General features: G+C 55.0%; 2 protein-coding genes across 14 annotated transcripts in view; one reads left to right on the forward strand and one right to left on the reverse strand.

Annotated features, from left to right (window-relative positions):
• The window catches only part of LOC109443803 (uncharacterized), a 33,623-nt gene that overhangs the window by 6,988 nt on the left and 512 nt on the right, over nt 1-26,123 (reverse strand). For 5 of the 8 annotated variants that reach the window (XR_002136742.3, XR_002136743.3, XR_016021642.1 and 2 more), the window contains exons 2-4: nt 22,545-22,693; nt 18,960-19,049; nt 14,491-14,538 (exon numbers count right to left, since the gene is read on the reverse strand). Coding sequence is in view for 1 of the 8 variants with exons in the window: in XM_088799307.1 (XP_088655433.1) it covers nt 7,521-7,776; nt 14,491-14,538; nt 18,960-19,049; nt 22,545-22,549 (399 nt within the window). In the remaining 7 variants the exon portion in view is untranslated. Of the gene's footprint in view, nt 1-4,840; nt 7,813-14,490; nt 14,539-18,959; nt 19,050-22,544; nt 22,694-26,123 lie in introns of those variants that run through there. The other 3 variants (XR_002136744.3, XM_088799307.1, XR_002136748.3) reach the window with 3 other exon arrangements.
• ASIC1 (acid sensing ion channel subunit 1) lies at nt 1,647-25,880 on the forward strand. 6 transcript variants are annotated; one of them, XM_074325706.2, is made up of 12 exons: nt 1,647-2,329; nt 3,164-3,541; nt 4,201-4,396; nt 20,027-20,177; nt 20,793-20,920; nt 21,208-21,361; nt 21,712-21,768; nt 22,227-22,380; nt 22,797-22,888; nt 23,369-23,448; nt 23,524-23,628; nt 23,762-25,880. In XM_074325706.2, the coding sequence occupies exons 2-12, from the start codon at nt 3,180-3,182 to the stop codon at nt 23,864-23,866; spliced, it is 1,584 nt and encodes a 527-aa protein (XP_074181807.1). In that variant the 5' UTR covers nt 1,647-2,329; nt 3,164-3,179; the 3' UTR covers nt 23,867-25,880. The 6 variants fall into 6 exon arrangements, with proteins under 6 accessions (XP_074181807.1, XP_074181808.1, XP_019580156.3 ...); XM_074325707.2 differs by having other exon boundaries at nt 1,654-2,329; nt 21,211-21,361; XM_019724597.3 differs by lacking the exons at nt 1,647-2,329; nt 3,164-3,541; nt 4,201-4,396 and adding an exon at nt 16,481-17,504.

The following is a 26,123-nucleotide window of genomic DNA, read 5'->3' on the forward strand; positions in this document are numbered from 1 at the left end:
CACTTTCTATACATTAGCTCATGTAATCCTCAGAAACGCCTGTGAAATATATATTATCCCCATCTTCCAGATGAGGAAATTGAGCTCAGAGAGGTCAAGGGATCTGCCCATGCTAATGACTGGCCGGGCCAGGTCTGGAAGCTGAGATTACCTGATTCACGTCTCCTATCCTCCCCCAGACTCCTCCCGAGGCAGCTCTTGGCCTCAATCAGTCCTTGCCTGCCTCCACCTCACCTCATCACCTTCTTTCCACCCCCGCTGCTCCCTCAGTAACATCCCAGGTGATTGAAGCAATTTGCAGCCATTTCAAGAAGCTCCATGTGTCACTCAGCCTGCGAGGGTGGGGAGTTAGGGGAATTACAGATGCTTCAAGACGGTCCCCCCTCAGGACACTTGGAATTCAAAAATCAGACTCTGCTCAATTCTTCCTTGGGCCTCTGTGCGAGGCCCTCCCAAGCCCCATTCCCACTCCCAAATGCCCCCTTGGGTTGATTCTAAGAATCTGGGAGAGTGCTGCCACCCAGTGGCAACCAGGGACATGACAGCCCTCTGGGGCCGCAAGGTGCTGCTGGACAGCTCCCCAGCTCAAGACCAGAATCCAAGATGCTCCCTTCCTTTTGGAAGCGCCATGTCCAGACCCCTAGTAAACGGATCCCTCTCTCCCTCCTGAACAGTCCTAAACCTACACTTCCTCTAGGGATCTACAGCCCCCCTCCCTGGCGTCCCACGTGCCCCTTGCCCCCAACCCCTCACAACTTCTCATCCAACTGTGCCAGCCCCTTCTCATTACAGGTTCTTTCTTCCAACTTAAAGCCCTGAGAATACGCCTCTCACCTTCCTTGTCCTAGAGCTGCACCAGCCTACTAGTGGAGTGAAGGAGTTGCTAGAGATAGAGTTCTGGTCCCCCACACCCCCTCCTCATCATCTGACACCATCAGACCTCAACAGTCTCCTTGCTAAGAACCCCTAATGAGCATCAGCAAATTAACAACTTCCCTTTGATTGCTCCTTCTCTGTTAATTGGATAGGGAGGCCCCCCCAAAGGCCTCTCAGAGTGGAGGAGGGAGAGAGGAAAGAGGTGAGAGCCACAGGAGCAGCCTCCCGGCCTGGGCTCAGGGTCCCAGAATCTGCTCCATCCCTGAGTGCAGGTCCCCCTTCCATCCGGTCCTCATCCGGTCAACTCCCTACCAGCCTAACCCTCCCCCCTCCCCACCCCACCACCGTCTCTTCTCTTTCCTTGTTTCTTGACTTCTGTCCAGAGTCCCTTGACCTCTAGCTATTTCTCCTTCCTTCTGTCTGCTCCTTCTTTAGAGGCTTGGCAGTGAGGGGCTGCAACCATGCCCCTCAACCCCCGCAAGCCCAAGGCTACAAGGATGGGTTTTGGGTGGCCAAGGTTGTGTTTGTTTACAAATGTGCATGTGTGTTCGTGTCACATGTAGGTGGGGAGCAGGGATAAGAACAGGTGGATATGTGTAAGCTCCTGGGTGCCTGTCCTGTGCGACAGGCCTCTGGGACGTGTGGGTGTCTCTGTACAGTGTGTGTGTGGCTGAGTGCTGTGACTCTCATCTGTATGTGTGTCTGTGTCTCCACAGGGGCAAGTGCTTGAATCAGTCAAGTGTGACTAGGAGCTTGCGTGTGTGTGCACGCGCGTGTGTGCCACCGGAGGAAGCAGCAGCAAGAGGCAGGAGCATCGATCCGAAGGAGACAGAGCGGGGTGGGGGACGCGGGGGGCAGACACCCTCCTTCCCGAGCGCGCGCGCGCGCGCGCACGCACACACACACACACACACACACACACACACACAGTCATACACACAAGCTATAGGGCCTCGCGGGCAGGAAAACGGCTTCAGGACCGAGAGCGGCCGGGAGGAGGGGGCGAGGTAGCGGGGAGCCCTGGGTCCCGCTCCCAGGTCCGGGGGCCGGGCGCGCACACCGGCCCGGAGACACCCTCGCAGACACTCGTAGGCGCGCACGCGCACCCTCTCCCCTCCCCCTCGCCTCCCCTCCCGCCGCCTCCCCGCCGGACGATGGATCCCTGCAGATCCCGGGGCTGAGAGCACCGCGCACCGCGCACCGCGCCGAGCCCGGGCGGATCGAGCCGAGGCCAGCGAGCGAGCGAGCGCGCGCGGGCGGGAGGGCGGGCGGACCCAGCCAAGGCGAGCCGGGCCGGGCCGGCCGCTCCCTGCAGGGCTCTGCGCGGCGTGCCGCGGCGGCCGCCGGCTCCGGCTCCGGGCCATGCGCCCCTCCACGGTTCGGCGCTGAGCCCGCGTCCGGCCCCGCGCCCCAGGACTCGCCGCCGGTTGCCGGGTTCCCGAAGCCCCCTCAGGTGGGTCTCAGATGCCCCTGCCTTTGGTTGCGGGACTCCCCAGCGCCCCGAAGCCGGGACTTCGCTCCCCTCGCGCTTTCCCCAGCTGCTGGGGCCGCTCGGTGTCTAGGGAGGGGGGCGGGGGCCGAGTAGGGGATCTGGCTGCGTCGAGAAGCTGGACTGGAGGGGGGAGGGTTGCGTCTGGGGCGGGGACAGCTCGCTATCCTAGGGAACCGCGCCCCCCCATGCATCCACCTCGCGCTGCCCTCTACCCCCCACCCCAAACATACACACATACGGTCTTCGGGTTATGAAAACTAGAGACATCCGCAGGTGAGGACTCAGGCTGGGCCCCTCCCCACCTCCCTGGGGGGTTTCTGGCCCAGGTTTAGCTGGTGGGGGGGGTGCAAAAGCCCAATTCTCGGTACACCCTTGACCAGGAGCTCCTGACCCCGGGTTCAGCCCATCTGGGGGAGTTTTCATCTCCAGGATGGGGTGGACATTCCTGTCCCAGAGTGACCTCACATCTGGAGGGAACTCCTGTGCCTGCCTGTGGGAACATTGGGACTTCCCTCTTGCCCTCGGATGACTACGTCTGGGGTCTCCCCTGGCCCGGGAAACTTCCTTGGGAGAGCATTCTCTTGGCCTGAGCTGCCCCCTAGCCCCTGCATTTGGAGGCACCGTCTTCTGGCAGTGTGTTCCTTGGCCAGCCACCTCTGGGCTGGCACACTAGGGATGTCTCCTGCCCCCGAGACAGTGACCTCTGGAGATGGGAATTCCAGATGGACACCTTTGTTGGGACCCTCTGTGTACTCTCCTCCCAGGACAATGACAGACGCCCTCTTCCTCCCCCAGGATACCCTTGGCCAGGATGGAACTGAAGGCTGAGGAGGAGGAGGTGGGTGGCGTCCAGCCAGTGAGCATCCAGGCCTTCGCCAGCAGCTCCACGCTGCACGGCCTGGCCCACATCTTCTCCTACGAGCGGCTGTCACTGAAGCGGGCGCTCTGGGCCCTGTGCTTCCTGGGCTCACTGGCTGTACTGCTGTGTGTGTGCACCGAGCGTGTGCAGTACTACTTCAACTACCACCACGTCACCAAGCTCGATGAGGTGGCTGCCTCCCAGCTCACTTTCCCCGCCGTCACGCTGTGCAACCTCAACGAGTTCCGCTTTAGCCAAGTCTCCAAGAATGACCTGTACCATGCTGGGGAGCTGCTGGCCCTGCTCAACAACAGGTGGGTGGCTCCCACCCATCCCCCAGCCAGGCTCCCGGAGTTGCATGCATCCCAGCTCCCAGACACCCCATCAGGTGCTTGCCTCTCTAACCCCATAAAGCCCAGACAACCCTGCCCTCCCTAACCTGCCACTCACAGCAAAGGAATTGGGGTATTGGTACAAAGGATTGGGTGCACTCAATTAAGGGCACCCAATCTCTGATCCCAGCATAGTCCAAAACAGCTTTGCCCCTACCCAGCCTGAGCTGTGAGACACCACCACCCTCTCTGGAGTGACCTTTGCCCACCCTCCTGCCACTATGTCTTGATCTTCTCCTCACTTGGGGAATGGGGGCAGACTATCTTTAAAGGATCGAGATTATAGTATAAAAGCTATAGATCCAGCCTTGAGCTCTCTAACACCCCACCCTTACCCACGTGCTGAGATGCCCAGCCCCTGGGCAGCCACTGCAGACCCTTCTATCTTCTCAGATCCCATGGGGCAGGTCCACTGGACATGCCCTGCTCTCTTCTGTGCCTATGCCCAGGCCTGATTCCCTCGGGCTGGATGCTGTCTTCCCCCTCATCCCCTTGAAATTGGGTATGGCACACTGGAGGCCAGACAGAGGCAGGAACAGAAGGTCATGCTTATCCATGTGCTGCTTACCCCCGCGCTCCAGGTATGAGATACCCGACACACAGATGGCAGATGAAAAGCAGCTGGAGATACTGCAGGACAAGGCCAACTTCCGCAGCTTCAAGCCCAAGCCCTTCAACATGCGCGAGTTCTACGACCGTGCAGGACACGACATTCGAGACATGCTGCTCTCCTGCCAATTCCGGGGGGAGGTCTGCAGCGCAGAAGACTTCAAGGTGGTGAGTCCCCTGGTATGGGGTGTGTCAGCCCAGCCCCCAGAAGAGGAGGAAACTAGGAGCAGGTGGCCCTCTCATCCTGCTGGCTACTCTGGGAGAGGAAGCTGTGTGTCCCTGGGGCTCTCTTCTGGCAGGAGGGGACTTTGTTCAGCATAGGGGTGCATTTGCTCTGTGTGAGGGCGGGAGCCTCAGCCTTGTGTCCATGATGGCAAGAAAGAGAGCCCATAGTACACAACAGAGAGAGAGAGAGAGAGAGAGAGAGAGAGAGAGAGAGAGAGAGAGAGAGAGAGAGCGCCTGGCACGGCCCCAACCCCGTCAAGCTCCCTTCTGGGCCACAGGTGTCAGACCTGGGGGTAGTGGTGGGTAAGTGGCAGACTTGTTACTCAAATGAGGTCTGAGGACCATCACCTGGGAGCTTGAAAGAAATGCAGACGTCACCACTCCACCTACTGAATCAGAATCTGCATTTTAACAAATCTCTAGGTGATTCGAATTAAAGTTTGAGAAGCACTGTGAAACATGAGAAGGGAAGCTTTCTCTCAGCCAGACAGGTGATTCTCTCTGTGCCGCGCGCGCATACACATACACTGTCCAGTTGGGTTACCCCCTTGCCAGCAAGAGCCACAGAGCCAGGATCTGAGGAAGGAGAATGATCTGGGGTACAGTCTTGACTGAACTGGAGGCTCCCTTTACTTCTTAAAATGGAGATGCCCCACAGACACCACCCCCACAGATGGGGCTGTCTCAAAGCCAATACCCCAGAGAGGGTTAGGGGAACTGATGGCACCTCATGTGCCAGGTGATTCTGGGCAAGTCATACAGGTTCCTGAGGGGTTAGAATCACACAGAGGCTACAAAGGGACCAGAGGACCTGGAGCCATGTATAAAAAATAATACCAAATGAGAGGGCAATGCTCGTAACTCTTCAGAATGCTTTCTAGCCTCCCTTCAATCCCCTGAATAGCCATGTTATCTCTATTTTACAAATACACAGACTGAGACACAGAGAGGAGAACGAGTTGCCCTGAGCTCACATAGCCAGTTAGTGACAGATTCAGGATTAGAACACATGTCTCATTAAGTCCCAATGCAGTGTGCTCTTTTCATTAATACTGCTGACCCTGGAGTCATCATGTCCCCTTCCAGTTCTGGCTATTGCTCTTTGAAAACCCAGTCTCCCCTAGGACCTCCTTGCTCTGCATGCCTGCCCCCAATTCTCCACTCTCAGAGCCTCCCTTTTCTCCCTGCCCATTTTCCCCCCTACTTGCTTGCTTCCTCCTAGCATATGGGAGCATGAACTATATTTGTCTGTGTAGAAAGGTTGGAGCCGTGGTCATGCATGTTTTTTCCTACTCAGTTTACATAAGACTTCCTAATCTTTTTAAGTCCTGCTACGCGGACCAGTTTCATGGGCCTTTGTCAAATCTACCAGACAAAGGTTACATGACCACACATCTCGCTGAGCCAAGCTAATGGGGAACGTAGTGTGATGCAAGGACCACTTCCCGTTTTTCCTTCCTCAAAACAGGCGAGTCCTGGATTCCCTAGAACCTGAGACCAAAGGGTTCCCAGACTCATCAACTGTGCTCCCAAGAGTAGTAGAACTGTAGGTAAAGGTGGCACTGAAAGCCAGAGCCCTCCTCTCCAACCTACCCAACATACAAGCAGAAGGAACCACCAAGAAAGACAGAGAAAACTTATGAACTTGAAGGGTTTGTAGTGTTTGGAGGAGGGAAGGAATTGCTTGGCTCAACCTGGGAAGGTGCTAAAGTATAAAATGGGGATGTAGTTTGTCCATAGAAAATGTTCAGTTGCTCCATTTGTCCCTTGTGTCCAGAAAGATTCCAAGTGGTGATGCTAAGATTCCAAATGGTTCATGGGAATGGAGATACTGGAATGTGACTGACTGGTCTGTGTTGTCTGAGGGGACAATTCTAAGCAGTTAGATGGAAATATGATTGGTTCAGAAAGTTCTGGAGCAAATCTGAGTTCTTCCTCTTGCTCGGGGGATAGATATACAGGCTAGGAACCTACAGGCCCACACTGGCACTTCTTGGTTAGGGGTTGGCAGAGAATACAGGTTTTTGCTGTGTCTGAGCCTATATCAAACACCTGACCCCAAATCTGGCTGGACCCAAACGTCTCTGCCCCTCCTTCCACCATCTCTGATTGACCAGACCCTTTCCATGTCAGGAACTCTACCACCTCTGCCCTTAGGGATGTTCCTCCATGCATGGATGGGAGTTTGGCTGTGAGTCCACGTCTGACATCTGCCTAGTGGAAAAGAAGGGCTCTGGCATGCCCCCCCCCCAGCTCCCTGGTCCTACGGGGTGCAGACACCCCATGGCTGATGCTCCCTCCACCTTCTCTCTCCTCTCCTGGGTCTCCATCCTTGCCATCCTCTGCTAGACCAAAAGGTGTGTGTGTAGCCCCTGGACAGATGTGGCACTGACAGAAAACATCTGTCTATCCGGTCAGAGCTTAGGGGAGACTATCTTGGCACTTTCTGCCACCTCATGAGCAGAGGTTCTTAACTGGGGGTCAAAGCCCTGTCTCAGAGTGTTTGCAAAATACAGTGTGCGCAGGCACATGGGAAGTCTTACACAGGTTTCCAAGGGCAACCCTCTTCCAACCTGTGAGAGCTTGTATGGGAGGGTGCTTTGAAGGTGTGTGTGAGGGTGTGTGTGCTCCTGGAGGGGACATTGGAATGGTATACTCTGGTCTGTCACAGACCCAACCCTCCTGGCAGGGGTCTGCAGTGACAAGCACCCCCCGATGTGCTTCTGAGTCCAGCTCAACTTCAAGGGTAGTCTGTGGTCACAGGTGTTTGGTGGGTGCATCCCCCAGCTGTGGCTAAGTCAGCCTGCGAGAGTGGGGGTGAATGGGGGAAATAGGCTAAATCTGGGAGGAATTGGTTGAAAACTTTGGGACTGAAGAGGCAGAGGGCAATGGGGAGAGCATCCCCACAGCACCCCAGTTGGGGAGGCCTCAGAGCTTTCTCCTGAGCTACCAAAAGAGCAACCAGAGACCTACACAGTAGGCCCCGTCTGCCCTGGCCACCGCTTTCCCTTCCTGTGGGGAAACAGGGTCCGAGGCTCCACTCTCCCTGCCTCCACCTCAAGGCCAGTCAGTCCAAGGCAGGGCAGAGGTTCCACAAAGGGGCCCCCCGGGGGTGCAGCTGTCTGCCGGTGTCTTGTGGGGTTTGGAGGGAGTGAGCACAGTTGCAGCTGGTGTCAGCCTCCAGCTGCACCTTATCTGTCCCTGGCAGTGGGAGCGCCAATGTGGCTGGAATGCTGAAAGGCACTGAGGGGAGGGGGCTGGCAGATGGTTGCCCAGTCTGCCCTATGCCACCTCCTCCTCCAGCTGACACCCAGAGCTTCTGCCTGGGGGAGAGAGAAGCAGATATTCATTTCTGGACCCTGGAATAGAAGAAAGGGGAGGGCAGAGACTGGGAATCCTGAGGGTGGGTGTGTAGTGGGGATATTATTCTCCCTTGGGAGGGTGTGGAATTGGGGAACCAGGATGGCGGGGACAGGAATCCCTGAGGGGCACATAGGAGTCCCCCAGGACCCCCCAGAGGAGAGGTGGGATGAGGGGGTGGATACCGAAATCCCTCTGAGGTTTTGGAGGACAGGAATCTTCTGGAGTATCTAGGGCGGCGAGATGCTGATATAAGAGGTGGGTGTAGGTGGGTTATTCTGGGACCCAGACGGGGAGGGAGAGGTCATCTGAAGACAAGCAGAGCCTGGGATGGCATGTCCCCGAGAGAGCCAGGACTAGCAGGAAGCTTGCTTATCCCCAGCGTTAGCTCTGCCCCTTATCCATACCCCTCACACCCACACACCCCACCCCACAGCAGCTCAGAGCAGGAGTCACTGAGGTCCCAACATTACGACCTGGGTCTGTTCCCTCCAGCTCGGTAGGGAGTAGGGGGACTGCTGAGGGGAAAGGCTGCCAGGACTGCCACACTGAGAGGAAGGGGGGTCACGGGCAGCCCCACCCGGAGGCCCAGGAGTCCTCCTGTGTGTGGTAGGGAGGGAGTAGGGATGCCGAAAGGGGAACATGCACAGATTGCTGCGGGAAAGGAGAGGCTGCAGTGAGAGGTTAACTTTGGAGGTAAACCCTGCCCTAGGGGTTCTTGGATACCTCCTCCAGCTTTGTCCCCATCCTTCCCTTCTCTCTCTCCCTGAGAAGAGCCTGAGGCTGGAGGGAGGACACTGAAGTAGAGCCAGTAGCAAGAATCCAGAGGACCCTAGGTTGGGCTCTCTCTTTCCTACACACACACACACCCCTTTGGGTAACAGTTTCCTCTTTCATCTCCTTGCCCTCTTCCTCCCCTGCCATTTCTGACTCCACCCCTCTCCCAGACTGCTGTCAGCTAAGAGGCTACTCTAACTTAATTGATCTCCTGGCTGTTGGCTAAAGTAATAGGGAATTGATGTAAGTAACTAAGTGCCTCTGGGGACAGAGCCGGAAGCGGAGGGGTGGGAAGGAGGAACACCTCCTCGCCTTGGGCCTTTCTCCTGCCCCGGCCTGTGGGGAACTGGAAGGTATGGCCCTTTGCATCTGGTTTGTGTCCAGGAAACAGAGGAGAGGCTTGCAGAAAGGGCAAGAGGTTCTGCTGTGGGTGAGGGTTGCTTCTGAGCATGCTTCGATTTTGTGGAAGGCAGTTTCACTTCTGGGGGAGGGGTGAGGAAAGGTGTCTCTTGGGAAGGAGGAGCTGGGGTTAGGCCTGTCAAGCTCCACTTGATTCATTCCCGTCACAGACAGAACCCCTTCTAAGCGCCAGGTCCATGCTGGGTGCCAGAGCAGGTGGTGAACAGACAGACCCTGTCCCTGCCCTCAGAGAGCTTAGAGTGAGGGCAGAGCTGAGAGGGTGGGTGGTGCTAACAAAAGCCTTTGGAGCAAGGAGTAAGGTGCCAGGGCTGAGAGGACTCTCGACATCTGAGTAGAGTCCCTGCAACCTCCCCAGCCAGCTCAGCTATTCAGAAGCTCCAGTTTTGTAGAACGTGTGGTGTCTCCCTCACCCCAGCTTCCCCCAGCGGGTGATCAGCCAAGTCCTGTTCAGCGAGGGCCATTCCCTGCCTTTGGCCAGGCCCCCCAGACACAAGCCTTCCCTCACTATGTGTCTGAGGTGGCCCCTCCGGGAGCCTCCTTCGACCCTCTGGCTGAGAACCTTCCAGTTAGGACCCCTGCATAGGGATTCTGGGAGGCAAAACTGGGGAGAACGCTGCAAGAATGAGAAGTGGTGCCTGGTTTGGGTGGAGGATGAGGCTGGGTGTTGGGACGCCTGGGTTCTACTTTGGGCATAGTTCCATCTGCTGCATTTCTGAGCTTCTAGGCCCAATTTCCTGTGAGGAAAGGGGGCTCTAAGTGGATTGTTAAATTATTATTTGCCAAGGGGCAGCCCCTCCGTCAGCCTCAGGGACGGCTGAGCGCACCCCGGCCCGTGGAGGATGGATGTGCAGGCCTGGCTGTCCAGGGCACATGGATCAGACACCTTCCTCACGGAGAAATTTCACAATGAGCCTGAAACTGCTGTGTATTCCTCAAGAACTCTTCCCCCCCCCCCCAGCCTTTCCAAGACCATTCCCAAGGGAGAGGGAGGAGATGTTGTGATTTTTTGAGCTCTTATAGTTCTTGGAAAGAAAACCCTTTCCCACCCCCACCCCGTCTCATTTGCACCCCCTGGATGTGGCTGACAGTCCTGGGGACCTGGGAGGTTGGGCTGCATAGCTTAGAGTGTGTGTGTGTGTGTGTGTGTGTGTGTGTGTATCTGTGTGTGTGTGTCTAACTGGTGTGTCGCATCATCGTGTCAGGCTGAGAACATCCCGAGGGGAGAGACTGCTGCAGTGGCTTTGACCATGGACAGCAGCCAACTCACACTCCCTCGTGACACACTCACTGCACGTGTGCCCCACGTGTGCAAGCACACATGTGCACCTGTGTGCCCATCTGAGTGGGAAATGTGGGTGTAGGCTAGGGTGTGAAGTGGACGTGTGTGATGTGCACACGGGCACGCAGCCTGCTTTGTGTGGCTGTGGGCGAGCGCTTGTGTGCGGGGAACCTCTGGTCGCATGCAGAGCACATAGCAGCAAAATCAATCATCTCTCTCAGTGGCGCGCTTTGCAATTTACAAATTCCCTTTCCTTTAGCTCCTGTGAGCCTCATAATTCTAGGAGGCAGGAAGACGTTAATATCTTCATTTGAAAGATGAGGAAACTGAGGCTCAGAGGTATTAGGTGACTTGTCTGAGGTCACACAGCCAGCAAATGACAGGGTGGGACCTGGACTTCAGAGCTTTGAAGTTCAGCTTCTTCGTGCATGACTATAGGAGCGAGAGCGTGGCGTGTGGTGGAGAAAGCTCCAGGCGCCCCCGCGGCCCGTGCTCTGTAAAGAAGCAGTGTGGTGCAGCAGGAAGGGAAGGAAAGCCTGCAAAGGAGGAGTCCCAGCCTCGGGTCGAGGACACCAAGTCTTTTGACTCCTCTCCCTCTTCACTGCACCATTTGGACAAGTCCCAACCTTAGATGGAGCCCCCTCCGGCTTTCCTCAGGGTGGCTCCAGGGCTCTACCAGAGGAAGTCACACAACAGGCCAGCCTGGAATCACATTTTGTGTATGACCAACATCCTTAACCGGGTCTGCAGGGCTGCCTGGCAACCCCACTGTGTTTTCCTGGTCCACTTGCTCTCCCCAATGATTATTGCCAACTTCTCCACTCTTCTCAAACAGCCACCCTTCCAGCCCTCTTCTCACCTTCAGCAGATAACCTTGCCTCCTACTTCACAGGGAAGATACCAACCTCAGAGAACAGCTCCCCTTCCTCTGGGAAGCAGTCCCCAGAGGGGAACATCCATCTTCTCTAGGCTGAAATCTCAACCTGTTCTTTCCATCTGATCTCCTTCTATCTTTCTAGGAATTTTACCCTAAATATTCTGCCTCTCTCTCTCCTCTCCTGTCACTTTCTCCCTCTCTGGTGGAACCTTCCCATTGACATTGAAACATGCTTAAGATTCTCCCATCTTTATAGAGCTGTAACGACAGCTAACATTTATTGAGCACTTACTGTGTATCAGGCTTTAGATTAAGATAGAAACAAAATTATAAATGTCTAAACTCCACGGCACTCCCCCGCCCCAACTCTCACCCTCTCTCTCCCTTCCTTTCACAGACAAAATTCTCGAAATGTATATCCCACTGTATATTCCTCGAAATGTATATATTCCAGTCTTCCTTGTTTCCATCTCTAACTCATTCTCTAAGCCACGCGAGACGGCATTCTTCCCCACCCCCAGCACTCCACCAAAATGGTTCTCTAGTGACTCCCGTGTTGCCAAATCTTGCAAACTTTATTTTTATCCTTGATCTCCCAATAATATTCAGAGTGGCTGACCACCACCTCTTTTCTGGACTATTCCTCTCCTGCCAACCATACTCTCCTGATTTTCTTTCTTTGTCTAGCCACTCCTCTGTCTCTTTGCCAGTTCATTCTATTCTACTTGGCCATGAAATGTTGGCAATACTCAAGTTTCAATCCGAAGCCTTCTTCATCTTTTAAATTGTGAGGGTATGATTTAATGGTATAACTTGATTAATTTTTCATTAGTATTTTTTTATATTAGTGTATCTTATAATTTAATATTTTACATATTACATTGGTATTATGTATTTACATTGCTATAAAAGTGTAAAATATTTCCAGCACCCCAGAAATTTCCTGCAGACCCTTTCCGAGTCAATACGACTGCACCAGAGTTCGTCATTATTCTGACTTTTGTCAGTATAGATACGTTTGACCTGTTCTTGAACTTCCTAGACTATATGTATCCTCCATATAGTATATTCATTTTTGTGTCTGTCTTTTCGCTTATGTCTGTGAGATGCAATCTCATTGTTGTGAGCTGCAGTAGTTAGTGCTTTTTCAGCGCTGTGTAGTATCGCATGTAAATATACCACAATTTATTTACCCATTCTACTCTCGCTAGACATTTGGGTTGTTACTAGTTTGGGGCTGTTATAAATAAAGCTACTATGAATGTTCTTGCCCATGTCTTTCGGTTGACATACACACTCGTTTCTCTTGGGCATAAAGATACTCGTACGTAACTAGGAGCTACGGTTAAGTCATAGGTTAGGATTCTGTTTAGCTTTCCTTCTGTCTTTGTTTGTTTGTTTGTTTAACTTTATATTCTATTCTGAGGCAGTCTCATCTTCACTTATGACTTCCATTACCATCTGTACGGTGACAATTGCCAAATGTATGTCTCAGCCCAGCTCTCTCCTTTTAGCCTCAGCCCCAGTGGGCGATTTCCTACTTAACATCTCTACTTGGATGTCCCCAAGGATCAAAACAACCAGCCTGTGTGAGGCCAAATTCATCATCTCGCCTCCCCAACCAGTCCTTATTTGTGTTCCTGACCTGCGAGTCACCCCACCATTCACCTACTTATGCAAACTAGAAGTCATCCCCGACATTCCATTCCATCTCCCTCACCTCCCTTAACAGGATCTGCTGATGTTGCCTCCTAAACATCTCCACTTTATCACCTGTTCCAAGTCCCCCCACCACTGCACGTCTCACCTAATCCACTGCACTGGCTTCCTGGCAGAAACCCCTCGGGCTCTTCCAGAGTGGTCTCTTCCAAACGCTGCTCTGATCACTTGAAATCCTTCCCTGGGGAGTCTGTCATTGTCCTTGGACCAGAATCCTTACCCACAGCCTGCAAGGCCCTGAGGAGTCTGGGTCCTGCCTGACTTTCCAGCCTGTTCTTACCTTGCTCTCCAGCTACATCCCTCTCCTCTCAGCTCTCTCCCCTCAGGGCCTTTGCACAGACTCTGCTCTCCGGAATATCAACCCCTTCACACACACACACACACACACACACACACACACACACGCACACACACACGCACGCATGCAGACCTTTACCTAATTACTCCTCTTTATTCTTTAGATTACAATTCAAACATTACTTTCTCAAAGAAACCTTCCTTGAATCCCCAGTCTGGGTCAGATCCTCTATCATTCACTATCATAAAACCATATTATTTTTTTCATAACACTTATCATAGTTTGTAATTAAATATTTATTTTTGTGATTTTTAAAAACTATCTCTCTCTCCCCCATTAGACAGTAAGCTCCATGAGGGCAGGATCCTGGTCCCTTATCCATTCTGCATGTGTCCTCTGCACGTAGACACTCAATATTTGATGAGTAAATGAAAAAATAAAGAAGGGATTTGGAGAAGGATGACTGAATTCTAGTCGCAAGCCCGTTACTTGCTCTCCATGAGACTTGAAGAGGTCACTGTGCCTCAGTTTCCTCATATGTCAATGGTGGTGAAGTTACTCAAACCTGCTTATTTCACTGGGTTGTATAAGGATCCCATGAGATATCATTTGAAAAGCGTAAAGCCTTCTACAGATGTGAGGGGTGGCTGAAGTACAGGAAGAGATGCAGAGAAAGAACTGACTGAGTGAGCACACACAGCTTAGGAGAGGAGCTGGGACGTGGAGAAGGGTCACATCCTTGGACAGAGCATTCAGAATTAAGTGTTGTTCTGCATGTGTGTCTGCTGGGGCACTTCTCCTGGGGCACCCTGTGTATGCTTGGGGCTCTGTGTGTGTTGCCTGATACTTTCCACCTCTCCCCATTACTGTGAAAAGTTTGGATTTGTCTACTGGAACTAACTGAGGTGGGACCGAATGTTAGAAGATGGAGGAGGAAGTTAGGCTACATGTTGTGTTGGTGTTTGTTGCCCCACAAGAGGGCTGCGTGTCTGTGTGTAGTGACGTGTAGATGTGTGGTGTGGGTCTTTGTGGTGGTGTGAGGGAGAAGCGTCCAGCCGTGCCAGATCTGCTGTCCTCTGAAGCTGTTCTGTATGTGCAGGCCCTTCTCTCTGGTGAGGCCCCAGACTGGAAGCTGCCCCTGCCTTAATGTCTTCCTTCTGGAAGTCCAATCGACTTCCCCTGCCAGGAAGTCTGGAGGAGAGGGACAATGCCCTCTAGTGGGTGTGGAATGCATGGGCAGCTGCAGCTGCCCCAGTCCAAGACTCAACCTCGGCTGGCCCCACCCCCAATCCACGTCTGGAACTCACCTCTGAAACTCATCCTGAGGCCATGCAAAGCCCTCTGACAGCTGAGGTCTGGTAGGCAGGATGAAAACGTACATGGCACAGAAAACAGAAAAGGAACCTATGAATTCATGCAGGAGAAGCCTGAGGACAACAGCTGCAGGTGAGGGTCTCTCTTCACCTCTGCAGTGACTTATCTCTGGTTGCCCTAGGTGGCCCTGGTCTTTCTCGGTTCCTGTTTCTCCTCGTGGTCTTTGGGTCCTGCTCTTTCATTCTCACAGTCCCTGTCCTCAAGGCGCTACCGGTCACTACTCCTGCCTGAAGGACCTTGAGCAGAACTGGACCCGTTAGTCTGTACCCTGGGTGGGCTCTACCTGTGGGGTCTACCTCTTCCGGGCCCTGTGGAGTCACGGAAGTCTTCTTGGAGGAGGGAATATGTGAGTAGGGTCTTGAAAAGTGAGTAGAAGTTCTCCAGATGGAGTCCAAGGAAGGCATGACACTATGGACAAGGCCTTGTGTGTCTGCGGAACGGGAGAAGGGCATGGTGGCCGGACACTGGACTGGAATGAAGGGGAGGTGAGGCTGGAAGGGAAGTTACAAAGGCCTGTGGGATGGGTGTTGAATTTTCCCAAGAGTCACTGGGCAGTGAGAGAAGCTCTTTCAACAGGAGAATGGGCAACATTACATGTCATGGACTGAAGGTGGGGAGAAGCAGCAGGGAGGTTCCGGAGGTTGGGGAGACCCGCTGAAAGGCTGTTGTTTAGGCAGAAGAGGAGGCCCGTCTGAGGGCAATGGCATAAGGATGGAGAGGGGCCAGATCTCAAAGGCTGCTCTTCTCTGGGGCCTCTGTGTCCTTGGCAGCAAAGCTGGGGCCAAAGGTCCCTCATCAGTCATTTCTGCTAGAACCTGGCACCCTGCCTTCCATTCCCTACACACCCCAGGGTCTCTGCAGGCAAATGGAGAAGGGAAGATGTATGGGAGCAGGGAGGGACGGGAGAGGAGGAGGGGGGAAATGGGACCAGGGGCTGTGGGATGGTTACAGAGCGGAAAGCCAAAGTAGACTGGTCTGACCCCCACTGGCCCCGCAGAGGAAGGGTTAACATGCTTCACCTCCCTCCCTCCCTTTCTCTCCTCCCCTCAGGTCACCTTCTAGGCCCTGGAGACTTTGATGGTGGCTCAAGTTCCTCAACCAGTGGCCCTGAGTAATCAGAGCCCACAGAGGGGCCAGGGGCCTGGGGGCAGGGAATAAATTGAGGGTAAGGGAAGCCTCAAAGGGGCTGGGGCATGTGTGAGGCTGAGGATTTGGGGGCTCCCCAGGTTGGTTCCCAACATTCTCCACCTGACCCAGGACCCTGTCTCTGCTCTGATCTCAGTTTCTTCCACCCACCAGAACAGAATTCCTTGAACTCCTCTCCTGGACTGAGGTGGGGGGTGGGCAAGCTGGAAGGGGGAGTGGTAATCTGCCAGGAAGCTTTTCAGCTGCAAGAGATAGGGGTCCTTTCCCCCAGTGCCGGGAACAGAGCATAAGTGAGTCTGTGGTCAGTGAGAGACCTGTGCTAATGGAACCTGGGCTACCCCCCAAGCCACAGAAGGGAGTGGGGGAGGGGATAGTGACCTAAATGAAGCCCTGCATGGGGGGAGGGTGAAGTAAAGATGGGTCAGGGGAGTGTGGAGAAGAGAAATGGGGTCAGGGACTGGCTAGAGGTAAATTGGAAGTCCAGGGAGTGACTGCAGGGGAATTAGGGGCTCAGGAAGTAACTGAAAGTAAACTGGGGTCAGGACAGTGATTAGAAGGAAACTGAAAATCAAAGGAATAATTAGAGGGGAACCGGGGTCTAAGGGTATATTGGGAGAATTGGACGGTCAGTGAAATAATTGGGGGAATCATGAGGCTGAGGGAATGAGAGAGGAGTCAGAGGTCTGAGACAGTGCCCAGAGTGTGGGGGCTCAGATACCTCAGAGGAGGAGCAAAGGACTTTGCTGGGTCCCATCTCACCTGGGAAGGTGGGTACCAAGAATCCCTAGACTTTTCCAGGGGTTGCACTCTGTCTTCAACCCTCTCCTTCCAGCTGGAGCTGGAGACAGGAAAGGGGCTCCGGCCCCCCTCCTCCCCATCAGCCTCCCTTTCCCACTGCCATCAATTATTCATCAGCCCAGACACCGCCCTCCGCCCTCCGGCAGGGCAGGCTGTCCTCCTCTCCATGCCCCGCCCCGCCTCCGCCACACTGCCACAGAGGCCCTGGCGAGGAAGGACACAGCCAGCCAGGTGGCAGAGACCTGGCAGAAGGGTTGGGTGGCTGGCCCTGCTGGAGCCTGGCTCGGATCACTTCTCCTTCCCTTTCTCCTGCCAATCCCCTGGTGCCAGGAGGCCCCTGGAGAAGATGCCCATCCATATCTTCTGCTCTGTGTCATTCTCCTCTGGAAAGGAGGCCCCAGGGCCCTTGGGAGATGTTTGGGGTCCCCACCAGCAGCAGCAGTGGGACAACTCAGAAGCAGAAGAGGAAGAAGAAGAGAAAGAAAAGGAGGCAGCGGGGAAGGAGGCCAGAGAGGGGGATTTGCCCATGGACTTGGTGGCCTTTGCCAGCAGCTGCACCCTTCATGGTGCCAACCATGTCTTCGTGGAGGGGGGTCCAGGGCCGAGGCAGGCCCTGTGGGCAGTGGCCTTTGTCTTGGCACTGGGTGCCTTCCTGTGTCAGGTAGGAGACCGCGTTGCCTATTACCTCAGCTATCCGCACGTGACTCTGCTAGACGAGGTGGCTACCACAGAGCTGGCCTTCCCAGCGGTCACCTTCTGCAACACCAATGCCGTGCGGCTGTCCCAGCTCAGCTACCCTGACTTGCTCTACCTGGCCCCCATGCTGGGGCTGGACGAAAGTGATGACCCTGGGGTGCCCCTCGCCCCCCCAGGGCCCGAGGCCTTCTCTGGGGAGCCCTTTAACCTGCACCGCTTCTATAATCGTTCCTGCCACCGGCTGGAAGATATGCTGCTCTATTGCTCCTACCGCGGGGGGCCCTGCGGCCCTCATAACTTCTCGGTGGTGAGTGGGGGCCCATGCCTGGCACGGCACCCCCAGAATGTCTGCCATGGCTCACCCTGACCGTCACTTCCTGGGTCTGGGGCTGGTGGGTCCTGCCCCTCCCCCAACTCATCTGGACCACTCACCCTCTGTGACATGCCTCAGAGAGGCCAGGGCTTACCTAGGAGCCCCAGGGTCTGGAGCTGGGCTGCTATTCCTGGGTCTGAACCCGTCCTGCTCTTCTTGTTAGCATTTTGAAATACATCTGTACTAGTTGGTAATTAGTTGCTGCCCTGAATATTCTCCTGGTGTCTCCCTGAATACTCTCCAGCATGTCCAGACCTCCCTGTGATCCAGCCAGGCCCTGGACCTTGCTCCACCTCTGAGGTCAGCCTCTGACCTGATGGTGGGTGCCTGTGCCAGCCTTAACAGTTTTGACCATCATCCCTGGACTGGAGCTGGGGCAGGTGCCACCTGGTCTCTGGAGGTACAGGAGAAGAGTGTGGATGGAAGGTAGAGGGGTGGGGTCAGTTCCCATCTCCACCCCGCCACACCCCTGGTCAGCAGCTCCCACAGCAGGGACATCATTGCATCCTCACTTGGTCTTCCTGTGCTTCTGCTCGTGTGTGTGTGTGTGTGTGTGTGTGTGTGTGTGTGTGTATGTGTCTGAGGGACAATAATAGGCCTCTTCGAAATCCTCCCCACTCCCCCCACTCTCAGTGGCCAGGGACCTTCTTCCCAAGGGACGTCCTCACCGGGAGAGTGGACCTCCTGCTTGCCTTTCCACTCTGGAGTCTAAGGCCTCCCCTGCTGAGGGCCCACGTGGCACCCCACCATCTCCCTGGTTCAGCTTCCGGTCTGTCTGGCTTAATTCCTCTCCTGCCCTCTCCAGGTGCCAGATGTCAGGCCTTTCTTCCCCACACACCCATCCTTCAGGACTGACTTAAGACAGACAGGGAACCTGGAGGTTTTGGCCACTGGACCTCAGACAGGCTAGGAGACACAGGAATGCCAGACGAGGAAAGGATCAACCTGGCGTCCTCTGTATCCAAGGGTAGAGCAGACACTTCTCAGGCAGAACCACGAGATGGCAGCAGCAGTCCAGCAGCCAGCAACACAGTGCTCCGAGCCAGGGCAAGGCTGGAGCTTCCATGCCTCAGCCACCTGGAATCCCTCACATGCCCAGATGGAGGGTAGGCATGGATGTGTTTGTCCAGCCTGGAGCCTGTGGCTAAATGCCACAAAACCCCAGTAGTGGGACTGGGGAGTCAGAGCCATTGGAGTTCTCTCTCTACCTCATCTCTGGACGTCACCCACCAAACGGGGGAGAGTATGTTTTCTTTTCCGGAGGGGGGAGGAGGAGGCTGTTCTGGAGAGGGGGAAGGAAGCAAGGACTCTATTTCCTAGTAAACCCCACGCCCCCTGCTGCTCCAGTCTGGGCTGATACTCTGTCTCTTTCTCTGGGTTGTGTCTCACCTTATGACCAGCTGTGTGGACTTGGTCACCATCCCACAGGAGTAAAACACACTCATCTCGTTTGCGGGAACCTGGAGGCATTCAGGGAAGCTGTGGAGAAAGGGCCATAAAGAACTGGTTCACTCTTCTGTCTGTGGCGATAAAGGCTGCTCTGGGGCGTGGGGTGGGGAGACTGCCCCCAGGGGGGAGCTCTCTTCTGAGGCCCTGACAGGCGTGTGCAAGCACTGCCAAACATGCCATGCCTGGGTGCTCAATACCAAACGACCAACTGCCGAGAGAAGAGGTGCTGGTGCTTGAGTGAACATCGTCCTTGGTATCGCAACTGGGTCCACTTTCAGGTTCTGGTGATAGTGGGACAGATGGACATAAGGGGTGATGGCTACAGGCAACTAAAATGCTTAGCTTGGTTTGGAGGGGGGTCTTGGGGAGAACGGGGTAAAATCCAGGGGTATGGCAGTGACAGGATCCTGGTGATGGAGGTGTATGTGTCAGGGTCCCAGCAGGAAAAAGGCTGCAACTCAGATAGTTCAACTGAAAAGAATTGAACAAAGGGACTGTTTACAGAGCTGTGGGCAGAGCTGAGGAAACCAATAAGGGGGCCTGAGGCACCTACTAGTAGAGGGAAATTGTCACACATAGGTAGAAGGAGCACAAAATGGCGATGGGCTATGCAGGGAGCCCTCCCGGCAGGATTTGTCATCACAGGTCTAAGCCACGGCCAGAACACTCTCAGAGGTGCACAGGGTGGGAGAGAAGTGCCCTGACCTCTCTATCCTTCTACCCTTTTATCCCTTACTAATCCCTCCCAGTGACCAAACCCAACTGGAAGCCTGTCTAGGTGGCAAAGCAGCACAGGAAATGCACCCCACAGGGATCAGCTTTCCAGCGCACACAGCAGGGCAGAGAATGGGTGGGAAGGAGGACAAATGGAGAGAGGGCTGCACAGGCACAATCAGTCGCAATCCTGAAGGTTGTTGTGATTCCAGCAACTGGGGGGCGGCCTGGGACAGATCTTGGTGGGTAGGGGGTGCTGGCAGGACTCAGGCTCTTCACTCTGCCCCTGCCAGGTCTTCACACGGTATGGAAAGTGTTACACATTCAACTCAGGCCGAGATGGGCGTCCACGGCTGAAGACCATGAAGGGTGGAACGGGCAATGGGCTGGAGATCATGCTAGACATCCAGCAGGACGAGTACCTTCCTGTATGGGGGGAGACTGGTACGTCACCTCTCTCAGGGGACCCTTCCCCAAGGCTCTGGGCCTCAGCCTCCACCAGGGGACTCCTGGGCTCCATCCACTGTGGGACCTGAGGCAGGGCTTGGGCTTTCCTCCTTCCCTCCCAGCATCCTGCCATCTCCATCTCCGATTCTACCTGACTGCCACACTCACATTTCTCTGGCTTCCCCTTCCTGGCTCAGTTACTCACCAAGGTAACCAGCCATCCCTTTCCATCCCTGGCCGCCCCTCGCTCTATAAATAACTCCTTCTCTTCTTGAGCTACTTGCTGTTTGTCTGGTCTCAGGGGCCTTGGGGCAGAGAGAGATGGGGGAGAAGGGAGAAAAGGAGGGGGAGAAATGAAGAACCTCTGAGACAGTGAGAAAGAATTTGAAACAGCAAGACGCATAGCTGCAGCAGGTAAGGAAAGAAGTGTGTAGGCTGCAGGGCTCGTCAGGGCAGCACGGGACTGGTGAACCCAGAAGGAAGCTGTGGAGGGGCTGGGCCCCCAGTCCCAGTATATGCTGTGCTTATTCCCAGGAGAGGCAGGATGTCCCCGGCTCTGAAGGAGGTTCGGGAGTCAGAAGTCCTCCCAACATCCCCCCCTCCTTCCCATAGATGAGACATCCTTTGAAGCGGGCATCAAAGTGCAGATCCACAGTCAGGACGAACCGCCCTTCATCGACCAGCTGGGCTTTGGCGTGGCCCCAGGGTTCCAGACCTTTGTGGCCTGCCAGGAGCAGCGGGTGAGCAAGCCACAGGAGGTGGTCCCAGGGTGGGGTGTTGAGGGCTCCTGATGGGGTGGTGGGCAATCACCAATGGGAGGGACCAGTGATGGAGGGCCTGGGTAGTGACCTGACTAGTCAGAAGCATGAATGGTCTGATGAACTGTAATGCTCTCTAAACTCTGAGACCCTGGGAGGCGGCGGAGGGAGATGGGGCAGGAATCCTGAGCTCTGTGTCTTGTCAGAGAAGTCCATCAAGGTGACTTGGGGAGAAGTCCCCACACCCCCCAGCTCTCCGGCTCTCCCAGCAGCTCATCTACTTGCCCCCGCCCTGGGGCACCTGCAAAGCTGTTACCATGGACTCGGATTTCTTCGACTCCTACAGCATTACTGCCTGCCGCATCGACTGTGAGACCCGCTACCTGGTGGAGAACTGTAACTGCCGCATGGTGCACATGCCAGGTCAGGCTCCGAAGCTCTCAGCACAGGCCTGCGCTGCGCCGCGTGCATATCAAGCTCCCGCCAGCACGAAAGCGGGGCCAGCTGGCTTCTCACTACCCCACCTCTAGCCCCATTCCCTGCCCATATGGCTCTTGTGTCTCTGACCTCAATTCCCACCTGTACCCATAGGGATGGATGGGAAGGGTCCAGGAGGGGTGCACCGTGGGGTGGGTCACCTCCGGGACAGACGGGGCTGGCTGGTGCTACCCTCCCACTCTCTCCCAGCTTCCATCTTCTAGGCCTTCGGTACCACCACCATCACAAGACCCCTTTCATCTCCATCCTGCACCACTGTCTTTTCTCCTCTGTAGGGGATGCCCCGTACTGCACCCCAGAGCAGTACAAGGAGTGTGCAGATCCTGCTCTGGGTGAGCACCCCTGTCCTGGGGCAGCCTGGGAGGAGGGAAGGAGGGGCTGCCAACCAGACGCACAGGGGTTTCAGACCGAGCTCCCAGAAGCTTCACATAACTCCTGGATCAGGTTTCAACTGAACTTTCCCGTGTCTGACTTTAGCTGGGAATAGCATCTCTAGATGCCCTGGTGGAAAATACACAGGGGTCACCTGGGAGGGGCCCTCACCCTCTCTCATCAGCACCTCAGCTGGTTGGTCTCCAAGGGCTCTGAAGGAATGAGATATAGGTTAGACAATATCCATGCGGAGGCTGGGTGAGGACCAGCACAGGTGGGGCACGGGCTGGGGTGAAGGACAGGTCGGAAAAAAAGCGGGGGGTGCAGGGTTACTCTGGGCAAGGCCAGGCTGTGGTGCTGGGAAGGGCCTGGCAGAAGGGCACCACTCAGCTAGCGCCTGTCACCTGGCTGGGCACAGACTTCCTGGTGGAGAAGGACCAGGAGTACTGTGTGTGTGAAATGCCCTGCAATCTGACCCGCTATGGCAAGGAGCTGTCCATGGTCAAGATCCCCAGCAAAGCATCAGCCAAGTACCTGGCCAAGAAGTTCAACAAGTCTGAGCAGTACATAGGGTAAGTGCTCTGCCTGCAGGGCGGGGCCCTTGGGCTGGGCCCGGTGAAGGGTGTGAGTGGGCTTTGGTGGGGTCTGGCAGACAGGAGGAAGTTGGGTCTGAAGTGGGCGTGGAGGAAAGACCACGGCAGAATAAGCAGGGAATGCGCCTCTTTTTCCTCCTCACCTCATCCTCTGTCTTCATCCTCCTTGCTGTAACTGGGATCACCTCACACTTGCCCGCGTGCACAGCATCTTTTCGTATCCGCCATCACATTTCATCTTCACAACAACCCCAGAAGGCAGGTACCCCCATCAGCATCTCATGTGATGGATCTGAAGACAGAGATTCAGAGAGGATCATTTACTAAGGTCACCTAGCTAGCAAGGGACAGAGATGTGACTTGAACCTAGGTCTCCTTCCCCAACCCCTTTGCAGGGAGAATATCCTGGTGCTGGACATTTTCTTTGAAGTCCTCAACTACGAGACCATTGAGCAGAAGAAGGCCTATGAGATTGCAGGGCTCCTGGGTGAGCTGCTGATGGCACCTGTTCCCTTCCCATGTCATGGGCATGGTGTGACACCCTACCACCCAAAGCAGGCTGCTCACGTCTGTCCCCAGCCATCCCCAGGGGCTTTTCCCCAAATTCTGCTGTCTTGCTACGTGGTGGGGGAAGGGGCTGAGCCTTCCTTTAGGGCAAAGTGGAAAAGATAGGCCTGTGGGCATGAACGGGGGACTATTTCATATGCCCTGTAAATTTTGCCCAGAGATTAAGAGTGTTGGGTATTTTATAAACAATTATTTTTTTTCCTGAATAGTACCTATTCATTTTAGAAAAGTAGAAAAAGATGCAGAAAAGCATAAAGAAAATAAAACCCCCTCTCAGAATCTTTGCGCTCCTTCTATACAAAAGCTGTCGATCATTTTGCAATTATGACTTGCCTACCCGTTTCAGTGAGCTCCCATAGTGTCTTGACCCCACTGACCTCCCTGTGCCCCCTCCACACAGGTGACATTGGGGGCCAGATGGGCCTGTTCATCGGGGCCAGCATTCTCACAGTGCTGGAGCTCTTTGATTACGCTTACGAGGTGAGCTGGGGCGGGGCCAAAGGGGCGGGGATCCAGGCTGCCCACACACCCACCCACCACCCCACCTTGTCCCAGGTCATTAAGCACAAGCTGTGCAGACGAGGGAAGTGCCAGAAGGAGGCCAAAAGGAGCAGCGCGGACAAGGGCGTGGCCCTCAGCCTGGATGACGTCAAAAGACACGTGAGGGAGCCAGTGAGGGGTGCCCTCCAGACCCGCCCCTTACCCCACCACCCCAGGACCACCCCTCCCCCGTGCCCCAGCGCCACCTGTGGCCCTTTCCATAACCAGTTCCTGTCCTGTGCCGTTCCCCCAGAACCCGTGTGAGAGCCTCCGGGGCCATCCTGCGGGGATGACGTATGCTGCCAACATCCTACCTCACCATCCGGGCCGAGGCACTTTTGAGGACTTTACCTGCTGAGCCCTGCAGGCCACTGTACCAAAGGCCTAGATGGGGAGGGCAAGGAGAGCAAGGGGGCCCTCAACTGCCCCCCACATCTGCCCTGGGGACCCACTCTCCTTCCCAAGGCAGCCCCCCACTCCTGGGCAGTACTTTCCTCCTGTGTGTGGTGAGGAAGGAGGCTTGACCATAGAGTCCTCTCCCTGTCTCTATCCCTTTCTTTTTATTTTTAACAAAACTAATCTGAAAAAGAAACTGAAGAGAACTGGGCAAGTGACCTCAGGCTGCCCCTCTCTGCTCTATGCTGCCTCCCTCAGCTCCCAGCCTGAATTCTGTCTGTCTGGCTGTCTGTCCTCTGAGTGTCCACCTACATTCTGCTGTCACCAGTCACCAAAGCCCCCTCCCAGTGGGGGGTGGAGTGGATCCTCTGGGTCTGGAATTTGACCCCAAACCAGAGAATGTACCTTGAAGGGGAGGGATAGTGGTGGTGGTGGGGGGCTTCCCCAGCCTTAAGAGACCCTCTCAGCCCAGTGACTACACCCCCCAACCCCAAGTCTCCAGGCAGGAACTAAGACCCTAGTACCTACCCCCCCACACACACACCATGTGAAGTCACTAGGGTGGTGGGGGTGGGGATCCCCTGAAGCAGTGGAGATGGGGACAGTGTGTGGCCCTGGTGCTGTAGGCCACATCCTGATATCTACACGGTCACCCCCACCCCAGAGCTGCTGGAGAGAAATCCCAAGAGGCATCTCTCCTCTAACATCCCATAAAAGATCCAGCTGGTTGGCTTCCAGCTCAGGGAGAGGGGCGCTGGTGCCTAATCTCACTGGTCCCTCTCCCCGGGGCCCCTGCAGAGGGCCACATCCATAAATTTTCTTATGGAACTGTCTCAAGTCCTCTTCCCCAACTTCATTTGCTTCTCTCCACAACCTCATCTGCATTTTCTATTTCTATATGATACAGACTCTATATTGCTATATCTCTGTATATACTTTCCCCTAACTGTCCGTCTCTACTCCATGCCCTCTTGTCTCTAAGAACCATCCTCCCACCCCACCCTTCCTGTGTTTCTGCTCCCACCCTGGTCTATGAATGCCTTCGCCTGTATAAAGAGTTGGACTCTCTCCCCTGGTGTCTGTACTGTGTACACACATCCCTCTGAGAAGCACAAGGAGACGACACGCGCATTGTAACCTTCGCACTGTCTCGGTGGCGACATAAAGGAAGCTGTGAATCACAAGCTCTGCCTCTTTCTGGCCTCACCCTCTCCCCACAACCTGGGTACCCTCTGCCCCCCCCCACCCCCCCCCGCAGCCTTAACATCCCCTCTCTTGCTCTACCCACCCCAAAGTCCTTTGTGTGGCTGACTGTGGCCTCTTGGGGGAAGGGATTGCTACCAAGAGAGCCCCCACCCAAGGGATGGAGACCCGCTCTGCACACTAAGCCAGGGGCGCCAGAGACACAGGGAGCTGTGGACCAGTGACCCCTTCAGGTAGAACAGCGAGCGCTGACAGGCAGACGCTGAGGTCCTCAGTCAGTGGCCTTTCCCTCCTTCTGGGTGCCCAGCCCCTTTCCTCACCAGATACCCAAGGCCATCACTTACATTTTTTGGTGAGGTATGGTTTGGTAGTGGGAGGAAAGACACAGGCCTAGAGGGGAAGTTGAAAGCTCTGCTGTTCTGTCCCTCCCTAACTTAAACAGAAAGGAGTGAGATAGAGGGCCTGCCACACCCCCTCCACCAGGCAGTTCTCCCAGGCCAGAGCCCTGTTCCTTCCCAGGCTTTCTCTGCCCAGCTGTTTCTTGGTCTCTCACCCTAGAACTGGACCTGTGGCAGGTCACCTGTGCATTGGCCTGGAGCTGGAGAGTGAGGCTCTAGGATCTTTGGGAACTCTTAGTTCCTAGGAGTTCTTTAGAGAGCAGACCTCTCCAGAGGAAAGCAAGAGCAAGGCCAAGGGGTGTGCACCGGATGGAAAACAGCAGGCAGGGCTATGGGTGACGCATGCCTCTGGTCTAATAAACTGGATTTCAACAATCTCCTCTTCAGTGTCCTTCTTCTCTTATTTGAGTAGTATTTAGGCCTTCCCATTAAGAGCCTAGAGCTGAGCTTGGCGTGGGGCCAAACATTCACAGAAGTAAGGCTTGAGCAGGGAGACCCTAGTCGTCCTGGGATGGGACAGGCTGGACATCACACCACGAATGGTTTGAACCAGTGGACAGTGAAAGAGGGAGGAGTCAAAGGCAACAAAGATCCCAAAGGGAAGTCTAAGCTCAAAGG

This window comes from Rhinolophus sinicus, chromosome 1 (assembly GCF_057876585.1).
Source record: "Rhinolophus sinicus isolate RSI-liver-muscle chromosome 1, RSI-T2T, whole genome shotgun sequence".
In the NCBI taxonomy this organism is placed as follows: Eukaryota; Metazoa; Chordata; class Mammalia; order Chiroptera; family Rhinolophidae; genus Rhinolophus; species Rhinolophus sinicus.

Coding starts and splice junctions, on each gene's coding strand:
- ASIC1 (XM_019724597.3), top strand. CDS start 16,668: ATGCCCCGCCCCGCCTCCGCCACACTGCCACAGAGGCCCTGGCGAGGA. Junction 21,769..22,226: donor GTGTGCAGATCCTGCTCTGG/GTGAGCACCCCT, acceptor GGCTGGGCACAG/ACTTCCTGGTGGAGAAGGAC. Junction 23,449..23,523: donor TCTTTGATTACGCTTACGAG/GTGAGCTGGGGC, acceptor ACCTTGTCCCAG/GTCATTAAGCACAAGCTGTG.